Here is a 14,629-nt window from a genome sequence, read left to right as displayed (position 1 = left end):
GAACAGACTTCCCTTAAAATACGTACACTGGTAAATACATGGGCACTAAAAAACAGTTTCAGGAAAAAAAAAAACTTGGTTTCTGACTTTATTACTGGTAATTTATTGCACAGGTTTTTCTGCATCAAAAAAGTATCTGCTAAAAAGAGAAACAGTTGTGTCTGAATTCACATTTCCCCCCAACTTCTAAAAATATTTCCCCTAAAAAAGAATCCACTCATCTAATTTTAAAGAAAATATACTTCTTACACAAGACAATCCAAACTGATGCAAAATATTTATTCCAAGTTAGTTATTTTATGCAGTAGTTTCCCCCTCGAGACTTGTGATAACCACATCTTTTAACTCTGTAAATAATGTTATCAAAATAATCTTAATCTTTGAAATCTCACAAAAATTTATATTTTACAATCCACCCTGAATATCAAGGCTGCAAGAATAACACAACATTTCCTATATCCAAATATTTTACAGCTGTACCCAGAAAGGAAAAAGAAAAAAAACAAAAACAAAAAAACAACCAAAAAAACCCACATATGCTTGGTTAAGGGCTAAAGTTACCCGAGCAGCCAAAAATAAAATAAAATATCCAAATTATTAGCATTAATTTAATACAATTATAACTTCAATAGTCACTTTGTCATTGACAATGATTACTTGATCACAGGGGTGAGTGCCCCAAGGGCTGGTAGTAGAAGCTGTTGCTGCAGACCAGTGTCTCCTCTTCCCTGCACTGCCAGCTCCTACCTGTGCATCGCCCCATATATACTGGGGGTGTGTGTGTGTGTGTGTGTGTTTAAAAAATCTGTCCCACCACACAAACTTCTCTCTATTAAGCAGATAACAGGGAAGAACAACAACAAAAGCAAAACAAGCCAATCGCTCTCTCTTTGGGATATGATTATTTCCCTTGTGAATGAAGTATTCAACAACATAAGAAAAGGAAAAGAACGATTTCTTTTGTATACTCCCTAAACACACAGAGTTTACTGGGTCAGATTTAACTGTGAGCATTTATATGCCTACTTCCAGGCATCGTCATCTGATGTTTCACTGCTACTGGTTTCGGTGTCTGAGTCCTCAAACTCTGCTTTGCAAGTGCTTCTCCAAGGGGAGAACAGGCTGGAACTGCGGCTCTGCAAGAAGCCATTCTTTCCAAAGCCATTTCTTCTCAGCTATGGTTAGCATGGGAGAGAAAGAAAAAAGAAAAAAGTATCAATGACTGTACTGACCCATAAGCCCTGGGAAAGGCCAGGCCTCAATTCAATTCTAGGTAGAATGTGGGGCGGGGGGTGCTTCTAAGAGACCCTCTGAGATCTCTTATAGCAGTGCTTTTCAAATTTTAATTTATGAGTCATCTACGCATCTTTCAAAAATGCAGATTCAGATTCAGAATGTCTGGGATGGGGCTTGAAAGTCCTTATTTCTTATTTATTTATTTTTTTGAGACGGAGTCTCGCTCTGTCACCCAGGCTAGAGTGCAATGGCACAATCTCGGCTCACTGCATCCTCCGCCTCCTGGGTTCAAGCGATTCTCCTGCCTCAGCCTCCCAAGTAGCTTGGATTACAGGCACACACCACCACGCCTAGTTAATTTTTGTATTTTTAGTAGAGATGGGGCTTCACCAATATTGGCCAGGCTGCTCTTGAGCTCCTGACCTCATCATCTGCCTGCCTCGGCCTCCCAAAGTGTTGGGATTACAGGCATGAGCCACTGTGCCCAGCCATAAGTCCTTATTTCTAACAGAGTTCTAAGTGGCAAGGTCTCACATCAGCTTGTGCCATGCCCCTTTTAAGGACTTGGCCAATTGTGCTGTAAATACAGGCCACCAGAAGTTCAAGGATTTTTATAGAAACCCCATTTGTCTTGTTCACCCTAAGATCTAGCAGTGTTTTATTCAGAGAAAGAATCCAAGCAACTGCTGGATAAACTGACACAAGCTATTTAGCTTCTTAGCTCTGGCCAGAGGACCAGGAAACTACAGTGCAGAACAGGAAGCAGAGGAAGGTGAACCTGCTTCCTTAAAGACCAAGAGGTCAGACCATAACTCTGGAACACAGCCTTGTGGTTCTGATAAGGAGTTAGAGCTGTTAGGATGAAAGAGCATACTATTTTTTGGAATCTGCTCATCACTGACACTTGGTTTTTGTATCTAACACTGGGGATCCTTATTTCCCAGGCAGATTTAGGGGCCCCACTACATTTCTACTAAGGTAATTCCCCCCCCTCCCCCGCCATCTTTCTCTCACATTAAACTTGCTCCCTCAGGGCAAGAACTGTCTTGACTCCTTATTCTCCTGGTTACTAACTGGTCTCTAGGAAGAAGGTTTACAACATACCTGCTCTGTCTTCATGTGGAACTCTTTGAGCTCATCCTCTGTGAGGGGAAGGCAATTCTCATCGTTTTCAGGATATTCCTGCCAACCCATAGCTTTCAATAACCTGGTGGACGCAGAAGGACAGGTAAAGAGAATACAACATCACTAAGCCTAAGTGAACAGCCCACCACTTTTCACAGAAAAATTTTCTGCCCAGGGGCAATGGATGTCAAAGAAGGAATTTTGTTTTCCTCCCTGTGGGACAAGCTTTAATTGTGGGTACCTGGGTGCCTGTAAATAAATGGAGGCTCTTCACAGTTGAGAGAGGAAGAGCTAAAGAAGAGACAGTAGAAGCAAAACCAAGACAGTGTAAGGAAGAAAGAGAGCACTTGCAGTCTGGCTTTTTTTTTTTTTTGGGATGGAGTCTCACTCTGTCACCCAGGCTGAAGTGCAGTGGTGCAATCTCAGTTCACTGCAACCTCCGCCTCCCGGGTTCAAGCCATTCTCCCGTCCCAGCCTCCCTAGTAGCTAGGATTACAGGTGCACACTACCATGCCCAGCTACTTTTTGTATTTTTGGTAGAGACGGGGTTTCGCCATGTTGGCCAAGCTGGTCTCAAACTCTTGACCTCGACTGATCCACCCACCCCGGCCTCCCAAAGTGCTGGGATTACAGGCATGAGCCACTGCACCCGGCCTGAAGTTAAAAGTATTAAAGTATTGGAGAGTAGATTGTGGAAAAGATGGCTGAGTCTGAGAGAGAATGCTTGATGAGCAACAGGCCAACCTGGGGCATACACAGAGAACAAGTTATGACTGGGCCACTTCTCTCTGCATGTGGGACCTATCTATCTGAGATATCTTCTCCAGTATGTTCAAGGTCCTTAAAGGTCAGACACTGCATGCCCTGTGATGTCCTCCTCACTTACCTGTGCTCTGCTTCTAGAGAGTGTGAGAGAACCTCCCCTTCTTCCACTACAGGGAGGGCAAGACCATTTTGATGACAGTCTTCCTCCCCATTTTCCTTTGGTTCAGGTGTGCTGTTGTCCTCCAACTGCAATAAGGAAAAGGAAGGACACAGTTGGTTTAAGGTTCCTTTGTAGTAATATAAGCAACCTATGAAATCAAGGACTCACGACCCAGGAAAGTGTTTTCCAAAAGACAGCCTCAGCCCACAGATTTTTTTCCCCATTTACAAATGAGGACCTGCTGTATCAGCAAACTGATTCTAAAGTTTTAATGAAAAGGCAAAAGATCCAGAACAGCCAACACAATACTGAAGAATAAAACCAGAGTACTGATATTACCTGACATCAAGACTTACCACAAAAGCTAGAGTAATTAAAACAGTATGGTAACAGTGCTCATAAGAGGTGTGGGGGGAAAAAGTGTGGTACTGGCAGAAGATGACACAAATAGTCCAATGGGACAGAACAGAGAGCCCACAAATAGACAACTGATCTTTGACAAAGGAAATACAATGGAGAAAAGATAGTCTTTTCAACAAATGGTGAGGGAACAATTGGACAGCCACACTAAAAAAAAAAAATCAGTCTAAACAAAGACCTTACAGCCGTCACAACAATAAACTCAAAATGGGTCACAGACCTAAATGTAAAACACAAAACTATAAAACTCCTATAAGGATAACATACAAGAAAACTTAGATTACCTTGGGTATGACATTTATTTATTTATTTATTTGTTTATTTGCTTACTTATTTTTGGAGATCAAGTCTCACTCTGTTGCTCAGGCTGGAGTGCAGTGGCGCAATCTCGGCTCACTGCAACCCCCGCCTCCCATGTTCAAGTGATTCTCATGCCTCAGCCTCCCATGTAGCTGTGACTACGGGTGCATGCTACCACGCCCGGCTAATTTTTCTGTTTTTAGTAGGAACGGGGTTTCGCCAGGTTGGCCAGGCTGGTCTCAAACTCCTGACCTCAGGTGATCCGCCCACCTCAGCCAACCAAAGTGTTGGGATTATAGGTTTGAGCCACCGTGCCTGGCCTACAATTAATTAGGCTAGATTTCATTAAAATAAAAAAAATTTCTGCTCTGCAAAACACTCTGTCAAGAGAATTAAAAGACAGTGTAGTTGCTCACACCTGTAATCCTAGCACTTTCAGAGGCCAAAGGTGGGAGGACTGCTTGAGTCCAGGAGTTTAACACCAGCCTGAGCAACATAGCAAGAAGCTATCTCTGTAACAAACAAAATATTAGCCAGGCATGGTGGCACAAGCCTATAGTCCCAGCTACTCGGGAGGCTGAGGCTGAGGCTGGGGGATAGCTTGAGGAGGGGAGGTCGAGGCTGCAGTGAAATGTGATCATTAATGCCACTGCATTCAGCCTGGGCGACAGAGTGAGACACTGTCTCAAAAACAAATATGGCCGGCTGGGCATGGCAGCTCATGCCTGTAATCCCAGCATTTTGGGAGGCTGAGGTGGGTGGATTACCTGAGGTCTGGAATCCGAGACCAGCCTGACCAACATGGTGAAACCTTGTCTCTACTACATACAAAAAAAATTCCAGAAAATAGTATGCTCTTTCATCCTCACAGGTCTAACTCCTTATCAGAACCACAAGGCTGTGTTCCAGAGTTATGGTCTGAGCTCTTGGTCTTTAAGGAAGCAGGTTGGCCTTCCTCTGCCTCTTGTTCTGCACTGTAGTTTCCTGGTCCTCTGGCCAGAGCTAAGAAGCTAAATAACGTGTGTCATGTGGTGGCACATGCCTGTAATCCCAGCTACTTGGGAGGCTGAGGCAGGAGAACTGCTTGAACCTGGAAGGCGGTGGTTGCAGTAAGCTGAGATTGCTCCATTGCACTCCAGCCTGGGCAACAGAGTGAAACTCCATCTCAAAAAATAAAATAATACAAATAAATAAATAAATAAATAAATAAATATGACCACATGTGGTGGCTTATGCCTTTAATCCTAGCACTTTGGGAGGCTGAGACAGGCAGAACACTTGAGGCCAGGAGTTCAAGACCAGCCTGGCCAACATGACGAAACTCCATCTCTACTAAGAATACAAAAATTAGCTGGGTGTGGTGGCGGGTGCCTGTAATCCCAGCTACTCAGGAAGCTGAGGCAGGAGGATCGCTTGAACCCGGGAGGCGGAGGTTGCAATGAGCCCAGATCGTGCCACTGCACTCCAGTCTGGGTGATAAGAGCGAGACTCTGTCTCAAAATAAATAAATAAGAAAGAATGAAGAGTCAAATCACAGACTTGGAGAAACTGTAGTCAAAGACACATCTAATAAAGGACTATTAACTAAGATATACAAAGAACTCTAAGAACTCTTAAAACTTAGCAATAAGAAAACAGACAACCTCATTAAAAAATGGGTAAGGGACCTGAACAAACACATCAACAAAGAAGATACATAGATGGATGCTCCACATGATATGTCATCATGGAAGTGCAAATTAAAACTACACACCTATCAGGAGGGCCAAAATCCAGAACACTGATAATATCGAATACTGGTGAGGAGGTGTACCAACAGGAATTCTCATTTATTGCTGGTGGGAATGCAAAATGGCACAACCACTTTGGAAGACAGTTTGGTGGTTTCCTGACAAGCTAAACATGCTCTTACCATATGATCCAGCAATTGCGCTCCTTGGTATTTACCCAAAGGAGTTGCTGAACTTATGCCAGCACAAAAACCTGCACATGGATGTTTACTGCAGTTTTATTCATAGTTGCCAACACTTGGAAGCAACCAAGATGTACTTCAATAGGTGAGTGATTACTAAAATAAACCCGAATTTAAAATTTTTGCTGAAAAAAGGATTAAACTCACTTTACTATGTGGTCTAGAAGGCAGTTACACCTACAGACAGTATCTCTGTACATTTAAAAATCTTGCCACATCTTTATCCTTTAAGAAGAAGAAATCACGTATGTATCAAAGGAAAATTCCTAGGCTACCCCCAGAAAAGGCAGATGCTCTTACATCTTCCAGCTTGTCACAGTCTCTGTTCTCTGAGAAGTCTCCATTCCGGTCATCCTTCAGAGTTTTCAGGAACTCACTCTTCCTGTCGGTGGTTCGGCGGGTCAACTTGGTCAGACGAGAGGAGCTGATCTCAATTGGAGGGGTGGTGCTGGAGGGACTCTGGGCAAATACCACAAACAGGTTGCTCCTGACAGCAAAGAGCAAGAACTGGGGTTCTCTTCTACTAAGTGCTGACTTCAAGAATCTGGTAGCCTATTTATCACTCTGTCTTAAACCAAACAATCCTTTTATTTAAGCAGTTCAAACTTCAGTTTTGCAGGGTTTATACAGTTAAGAGCAGCTGGCTTACATGGCACCTCTTTGATCTTTCTACAGACATCAGCAGAATGCCAGTCTAACATAGGATGACCTTGGTCCACCACAGAGCATCTACCCCATTTAGCCACTGCCCACTTTTGGATGCTAACAGAAAACATCAATAAAGAAACTATTCTCAGCTAAATATAGCTATAAAACAAGTGTCACAGCTATACATATTACACTTGTTATCTAAGTGAACGGGAAATGGCAATTTCAGAAAAGACTGTCCTGCTTCATCCTCACTCACCTCTTTGGGAGAACTCAGAGCTGCACCACTAGCCAGTACCACTGGTTTGGTAACAGAGATTGGACTGGTAAAAGCAGACTCCCGGCTAGAGGAAAGGGATCCTGACTTGTGCTCCATCCTGTTAGCTTTCCATGCATTAGGCTACACAGGGTGAAAGAACAAATCAGTCAGAACAAGCACACAAACAGAAGCTCAGCTTATAAAATCATAAAGCAAAGAGTGAAATGTTACATGAGAACATAAGTTTCCAGGGCTTACCTGTCTTAACATGTTTGGGAAGTATGCAACCTCTTTCGGAGGTTAGGCACTTCAAGGAAAATGGTAGATGGGATACAGAAGAGCCATTGGACATTAATAGTGACTTCCCAAAAACCGGGCTCTAGTTCAATAGTTCAATGAGTTTGGGAGGTGCCAGGGTGAAAAAAGTTCAACAAGGTTCTTCACTGTGCAATTTCTCAAAGCACTTAACTGCGCATAAGAATTTGAGAGGCAGTTATGCAGCATTTTCCTAATTTATTGAATCCCAAAACTTTTTTTAGTAGTGTTTGTTAACTCTGGATGTAATCCTGATAGCCCACAAAGTGCATCACAAAATTGCTGCTTTCCAGGAACTCTGATGGCAAAAGGCTAGTTCCAGGCCAGGGTGGCTATTGTAAATGGTTGAACAATCCTGATTTATTTAGTCTGGAGGCCCGTCTACTCAACTCTGCAGGGTCTGGGCCCATTCTGTCACTCTGGCCATAACCCCAAGTATGATGGAAAGCTGGAATACTGAGTTACCACACTGTCCAAGGAGACCAAGGAAGATGTGGCAAGCCAGTGGAGTGGTGCTGAAGCAAATGAAAAACTTCCAACTTATTTTTCCAGAATGAAACACTTAGAACTGAGGACCTCCAGGACAAAGGGGCCTGAGTGAAATGGATTCCCTTCCTGGTTGCTTTCTTGATTGATGGGTATTAAAAGAAGACACAATAATAGCTTTAGGAAAGGAATTAACTTTACTATCTACCATGTACCAGGTGATGGTCAGACTATTTAATTCTTAAACCAATCAGGAATAATAATTGTTACGCTGACTTTTAATAGAGGATGACACTGACAATAAGGAAGTTCCACAATTTGTTCAAGGTTATTCAGCTAGTAAATGAAACCACCTTTCCACTATCCCAAAATGCCTCCACAAAGAACAAGCAAGCAGATAAGAGAAACGATGACCCAACCAGAATGAAGATTAATTTTTTTCTTGCATTGATAAAAATCTAAAGATGGTTGCTTGTGTCAGGTTAACTCTCAAAGATGATTTGTGGCTTCCCCTGAGCTGTAGTCACCAGATGTCCTGTCTTTAAAACAATGTCACTTCAGAGCACAGAAACACTTGGGTTTCTGCCACAGTAGTACAAAAGATTTACTCTGTTACATAAAACAGAATATCTATGTCTCTGCCAATTTTATTTCAACTTAATTTTCAGTAACTTAAACCCTATGAGATAGCTAGACTACCCCCTGGAAAAATCATTATGCCCCACACCTGTTTTTATTAGATGATTATATATGTAAAAGTCCATTAAGGTGAACTGTATAACCAGTTTTTTTTGTTGTTGTTTTTTAAATGTTCTCTCCTTTTCCTCTAAATTCCTAATCAACCCTAGCTTGCTCCACTTCAGAATCTTCTTCTACTGGACTAAAAATTCTAAAATCACTGGGCTCAAACTTTCTCCCACCTCCTCTGCCGTTTGCCCCTCAAGTTCAAAGGAATGTCCTCCTCCCTTTCTAGCATTTTGTTCTCTTTCCTTTTGGGTTTATCAAATATGCTAATCCACCTTATTGAAATTAGGAGAAAAAGGCCAGACTTCTTATTTTCCCTCAATCTTATATACCACCTTCTTATTGCCAAACTTCTGAGTAAGTCAGTATACATTATCTTTCACTCGTTCATTAACTATTTACTGCTTAGTTCCCTGCAATACTCACCTCTATCCCCAATTTTAGTAAAACTCTTTCATAAATAACCAAAACTTTCATCCTTATATTACAAAGGCCAGCTCTAAAAAACCTGTCTTCTTTGGGAAATGCGATATTGCTCATTATGAATATTTTCTGAACCTGTCCCTTTTTCCCTTCTTGATTTCCTGATGCTTCACTCTCAGTTCTCTCTTTGCCTCTTGAATTCCCTTCTTTTCAATGGATGTAGGTATACTAGCATTCCAGACTCAGTACTCTTCTTCTTCTGTAATCTGTTGAACTAGGTGAATTTCATTAGAAAAAGCAATTACTTATAACTGTTTCAGTTTAAAATGTTAAAATTGTGTAGATAATATGTAAAATTGCATCTCTACCTACTTTAACTTCTCTCCTGTTCTTTTTATACAGGCCTCCATCAAGTCTGACTTCCCCATTCACTTTCACATACCAGTCATACCGAACCAATACGGTTCCTTTACTCCAAACATACCATATTCTGCATCCATTTTCTGGGTAACAACAGGTTCCCTCTGCCGAGAATGTCCTACCTACTTGCTTTCTAATGAACTACTGTACTACTGTTTTTAAACGTCCACTTACTGGGTAATTAGGATGTTTCAAAAACTATATTCCAAGTACTTGCTCCAATTTACTGTCAAGAAGAGTTTAGCAAAATCTAATAACTTGCTTAAGATCACAACCCTAGAAAGTGTCACAAAGATTTCAACTTAGCTAAGTTTGAGTCAAAAGATTAATTTCTCAACTTCCTCTTCTATTCTTCATCCTTCAAGACAGGAGGCATTCTGGAACAGGAGAAAGAGCCCTGGTTTTGAAGTCAGACCTGAGTTAAAAGCCTGACTCTATCACTTATTAGCTACGTAACCCCACAGTGTGTAATTCTCTATATCCCAGGATTAAGAGTAAATGCTTTAATATGTGTAAAAGCCCTAACCAAGCAACATAGTAAGATGTCAACAAATGGCAGTTCTCTTTCCTTTATCATGTATTTGAATCCCAGTTATCCGTAAAGACTTTGATGACCCTCCCCACGCAGAGAAGCACAATTTTTTTCAAATAACTCTTTCTTCACTAGACAGTAAACTCTTTGCGATTACAGGCCAAGTATTATTTTGTGTCTCTAGTGACACAGTGTTTACTACTCAGATACTCAATAATTATTGCTAATGTTTAGATAAAATGAATGGATAAATCAACATCTGCTTATTAGTTATCGTACCTCTTCCTCCCTCTAACATCTCATATCCTACGTACCCAGAACCACAATCACATTTCCTGAAACCTGACCTTCCATATTTACCCCAATTTTCCCAGGAAGAATGTCTTCTGTTTTCTTTTGCTGCCTAATTTGCCTCCCACTATCTGCCATTGCCACCTCTGCCAATTGTTACCATCTCTGCCATTCTCTGCCAACTGTTACCATCCTCTTCAAGCTTCAAGAGCAGCAGCCTTTATATTAGTTTTCCAATCTTCATTCTACCCCTGACTCACAACAGGGCTAAAGTGATCTTAAGTTTTGTATCATAATTTTTATCCTTGTAAAAATTTTTTTACCTTTTGATTTATGAGATCCTTGAGGACACGACATTTTCTTACTCATTTTTATATTTTCTGTAGTCCTGCAGAATGCTTGCAGACATCTTAAAGTAACACTTAAGAAAGTCTTTATAAACTCTCAAGAAATGGGACAAACATAAGTTGTGCTGGCAGGTTGGTAACAATAGCTACCATTTATTGGCACTTATTATATGCCAGTTTTAGGTATTTCATAAAATTTTCTCATTTACTCCTCACAAAAAAAAGGGGGGCATTGTTACGTCTATTTTATAGAAGAAGAAACTGAGACTGGGAAGTGAAGAAACTTGCTCAAGGTCGTAAGATGAAGAAGGTGTAAGGTTGGAATCTGTCTATTCCATAGCCCGGCAGTTAACTTCCATGCTCAGCTGTTTCTTTGTAATAGTTGCTCTCTTCACTTGAATTCACATTCTTTCCCTTCTACATCAGAGGAAAATAAACCCTAAGTATCCCAAACCCTTTTCAAAGATAATTGTACTTGTCAATTAGTTTTATTCCCACATATTTTTTCTTGGCCCATAATCCTTTAATGATCTCTTCTCTTCCAAGTACAGTTCAAGTTGCTTCCAGTGGCTTCTTCCAACAGACTTCCTCATCCATTCACTTATCTTTTCCACTGCCTATATTCTATCTAGTTCCTTTTACTGTCAAGGTTAAAAGGTGCCACTACCTCCACACATTTCCAAAAGCCCTTGAAATACTGTTTCAGCCCTACTTTATTCCCTAAAAACATCAACTCAAAAGTCTCCTAAGATAATCACTAAGGTTTTTTCTCAGTTATTTTCCTCAACTTGTTACCCCTGTTGCTATTGCAAACTCACCCACTTGTATTTCTGTGAGAGTTTACCATTTTTTTCTGAACTAGTTTCTCAGTACTATCCCATTCTTTACTCCTCTTCTATCCTCTTCTCTTCTTCCATCCTCTTCTCTTGTATATCTAATCTACCTTGAAAACTCCAATCATTATCACTAGGATAGTAATTCCCAGTGAATTTATTCAGAGGGTGAGCACGGTGGCTCACGTCTGTAATCCTAGCACTTTGTGAGGTCAAGGCGGGAGGATGGCTTGAGCCCAGAAGTTCGAGACCAGCCTGGGCAATATAGCGAGACCCCAATCAGTATTTTAAATAAATAGATGAAAGAAAAGAAAGAAAATTATTCACAGAGAGGATGGCATGCGCCAGAAGAATAATTTCTTCCCGGGTAAGAGAAAAAAGGGGCAATAAGATGCAAAAGATGGATTAGAGTTTGGCTATGAGAAACTTCACACACCTCTGCTTACTCTGCACACTGACGACAGGACTAGCATACTATGACCCATGGGCCAAATCTTGCCCAAGGCATTTCTGTATGATTCATGAGCTCATACTTATTTTTACATTTTTAAAGAGCTGAAAAAAAAAAAAGGCAATGTGTAACAAAAATCATATTTATCAAGCAAAGCCTAAAATATTTATTATCTGGCCCTTCATAGAAAAAAATTACCAATCCCTGCCATACATTGTTTGGAGCCACTGAAGGAATTCAGGAAGGCATGTGATATATTCAATTGTTTTGGGATGATCATTCTGGCAGTTCTGTAGGACATAGAGACATGAGAAAATAGAAAGGTATACTAGAATAGTAAATGTGAGAAGACAAAGTCCTGAACAAGGACAGCATAGAGAGAATAACAGGGACTTTGTAATTCCTTGGCTGAGGAGAATGACTAAGGAGGAAGAGAGAGAAGTAGCCAAGATAGTCAAGCTGAGTGATGAGGATGTTGTTGCTATTACAGAAAACCAGAGGGGCCAGGTGTGGTGGCTCACGCCCATAATCTCAGTGCTCTGGGAGGCTGAGGCAGAAGGATTCCTTGAGGCCAGGAGATAGAGACCAGCCTGGGCAACAAAATGAGATTCTGTCTCTACAAAAAATAATTAAAAAAAAAAAAAAACGGCTGGGCGTGGCGGCTCACACCTGTAATCCCAGCACCTTGGGAGGCCGAGGCGGGCGGATCACGAGGTCAGGAGATTGAGACCATCCTGGCTAACACAGTGAAACCCCGTCTCTACTAAAAATACAAAAAAAAAATGAGCCGGGTGTGGTGGCGGGTGCCTGTAGTCCCAGCTACTCGGGAGGCTGAGGAAGAATGGTGTGAACCCAGGAGGTGGAGCTTGCAGTGAGCTGAGATCGTGCCACTGCACTCCAGCCTGGGTGACAGAGCGAGGCTCCATCTCAAAAAAACAAAACAAAACAAAAAATAAAATAAATAAAAAAAATAGCCAGGCATAATGGCGTGCCCCTGTAGTTTCAGCTACTTGGGAGGCTGAGGTCACACTGAGCCATGATTGTGCCACTGCATTCCAGCCTGGGTGACAGAGTGAGACCTTGTCTCAAAAAAAATAAAGAAAAAGAAAAAAAAAAAAGCAAAGAAAGCTGTATACATATAACAGGTACTGAATGAGTATCTGGTGACTGATTCGGCAAGAAAAAACAAATTTATTAATTTTTTCCTGATTTATTCCCAAACCTCTCTTGTATAAGGTTCTTGCCCTGATTCTAAATCATACCTTGGAAGGAGGTGGTACAGGCTTAGGAACCAGGTTCTTATAGACACTTGGAACCATGGATGACAATTTGTTCCCATTTGCATGGTGACATCCTGGTGAGGTGAATGCAGCAGAGAAGGCAGCAGCAGGATCCTCTTTGGAAACTTTTTTGATAACTAGCATCTTGGAGGGTTGCTTGGCACTAGGCGGGTTTTCTGTGAAGTACAAGAGTGGAGAGACAACAGAATGTCAAACCTGTTGTGTAACATGAAGCATAGTTTATACAAAGGCCTTAGTCAACAAAACAGCTGACAGTTGAGACAGAGGGATTAAACATTCCCTGGTATGCACTTAATAGATACTCTCAAAAGTGAGACTACTCAGGAACTGTACAAAAAAATGCAGCATATGAGGAACTGGATACTAAATTTATAAATCAGCCAGGAAGTCCAAAGATGTTAGCAGTCCTTCAGGGGCACAATATGTCTGATGGACAGTGTGATCAGTCAAGCATGAACCAAACAAGAATAAATCCAAGGGCCAGGCACTGTGGCTCATGCCTGTAATTCCAGCACTTGGAGGTGCTGAGGTGGGCAGATCACTTGAGTCCAAGAGTTCGAGACCAGCCTGGGCTAGCAAACCCTGTGGCAAATCCCCATCTTTACAAAAAATACAAACATTAGCCAGGCATGGTGGTGCACTCCTGTGGTCCCAGCTACTCAGGAGGCTGAGGCGGGAGAATCACTTGAGCCCAGGTCGAGGCTGCAGCAAGCCATGACTGTGCCACTGCATTCCAGCATGGATGACAAAGTCAGACCCTAACTCAAAAAAACAAAAACAAAACAAAACAAAACAAAAAAAAACCACCTAAAAGTAGCAGCTCCTGTCAGCATGAGAATAGAGAGAGATGAGGTAATCAAGGATTGGAGTCTGCCATGAAACCCTCTGATGAGGCAAACTGGAGCAAAGGTATACACCATTAGCAAAGAGGAGAAGGTACATTGATCAATCTTAATCCTACAATACTGGATTCTAAACCCATCATTTAGATATGTTAAAGACTTCCCATGTTCATGGCTATCAACATGTCTAATGAAGAAACCAGGAGAGTCCAATTTGTAAATGCCAAAGATCCCAATGCCACAGATGAGGTTTGGTTTGAAATACAGATTCCTATCGCACCACTGCACTCCAGCCTGGGCGACAGAGTGAGATTCTGTCTCAAAAAACAAAACAAAACAAAACAAAAAACCACAAACATATATATACACACACATACACATAAACACACACACACACACACGAATATTTAAACATACATATATATGAATGTTTAAGAATATATTGTTATGGGCTGGGTATGGTGGCTCACGCCTGTAATCTCAGCACTTTGAGAGGCCGAGGCAGGTGGATGATGAGGTCAAGAGATCGAGACCATCGTGGCCAACATGATGAAACCCCATCTCTACTAAATAACAAAAATTAGCCGGGCGTGGTGGCATAGGCCTGTAATCCCAGCTACTTAGGAGGCTGAGGCAGGAGAATCGCTTGAATCCGGGAGGCTGAGGTTGCAGTGAGCTGAGATCTCGCCACCGCACTCCAGCCTGGCAACAGAGTGAGACTCCATCTCAAAAAAAAAAAAAAAAAAAAGTAAGTGAAGT

General features: G+C 41.6%; 1 protein-coding gene across 11 annotated transcripts in view; it reads right to left on the bottom strand.

The window, feature by feature from the left end:
* Window positions 1–75: 75 nt before the first annotated feature.
* Window positions 76–14,629, bottom strand: part of GPBP1L1 (GC-rich promoter binding protein 1 like 1) — a 61,228-nt gene continuing 46,674 nt past the window's right edge. For all 11 annotated transcript variants that reach the window (XM_055347734.2, XM_055347692.2, XM_055347693.2 and 8 more), the window contains 6 exons: window positions 12,990–13,183; window positions 6,886–7,026; window positions 6,279–6,437; window positions 3,248–3,372; window positions 2,341–2,443; window positions 76–1,175 (listed from right to left, as the gene is read on the bottom strand). In XM_055347734.2, the coding sequence (XP_055203709.1) occupies window positions 1,023–1,175; window positions 2,341–2,443; window positions 3,248–3,372; window positions 6,279–6,437; window positions 6,886–7,026; window positions 12,990–13,183 (875 nt within the window). In that variant the 3' untranslated portion in view covers window positions 76–1,022. The remainder of the gene's footprint in view (window positions 1,176–2,340; window positions 2,444–3,247; window positions 3,373–6,278; window positions 6,438–6,885; window positions 7,027–12,989; window positions 13,184–14,629) is intronic.

The sequence above is a fragment of the Gorilla gorilla genome, chromosome 1, assembly GCF_029281585.2.
Source record: "Gorilla gorilla gorilla isolate KB3781 chromosome 1, NHGRI_mGorGor1-v2.1_pri, whole genome shotgun sequence".
In the NCBI taxonomy this organism is placed as follows: Eukaryota; Metazoa; Chordata; class Mammalia; order Primates; family Hominidae; genus Gorilla; species Gorilla gorilla.
The sequence above is the reverse complement of the archived record's forward strand: the minus strand, read 5'-3'. Positions and strand labels throughout refer to the sequence as shown.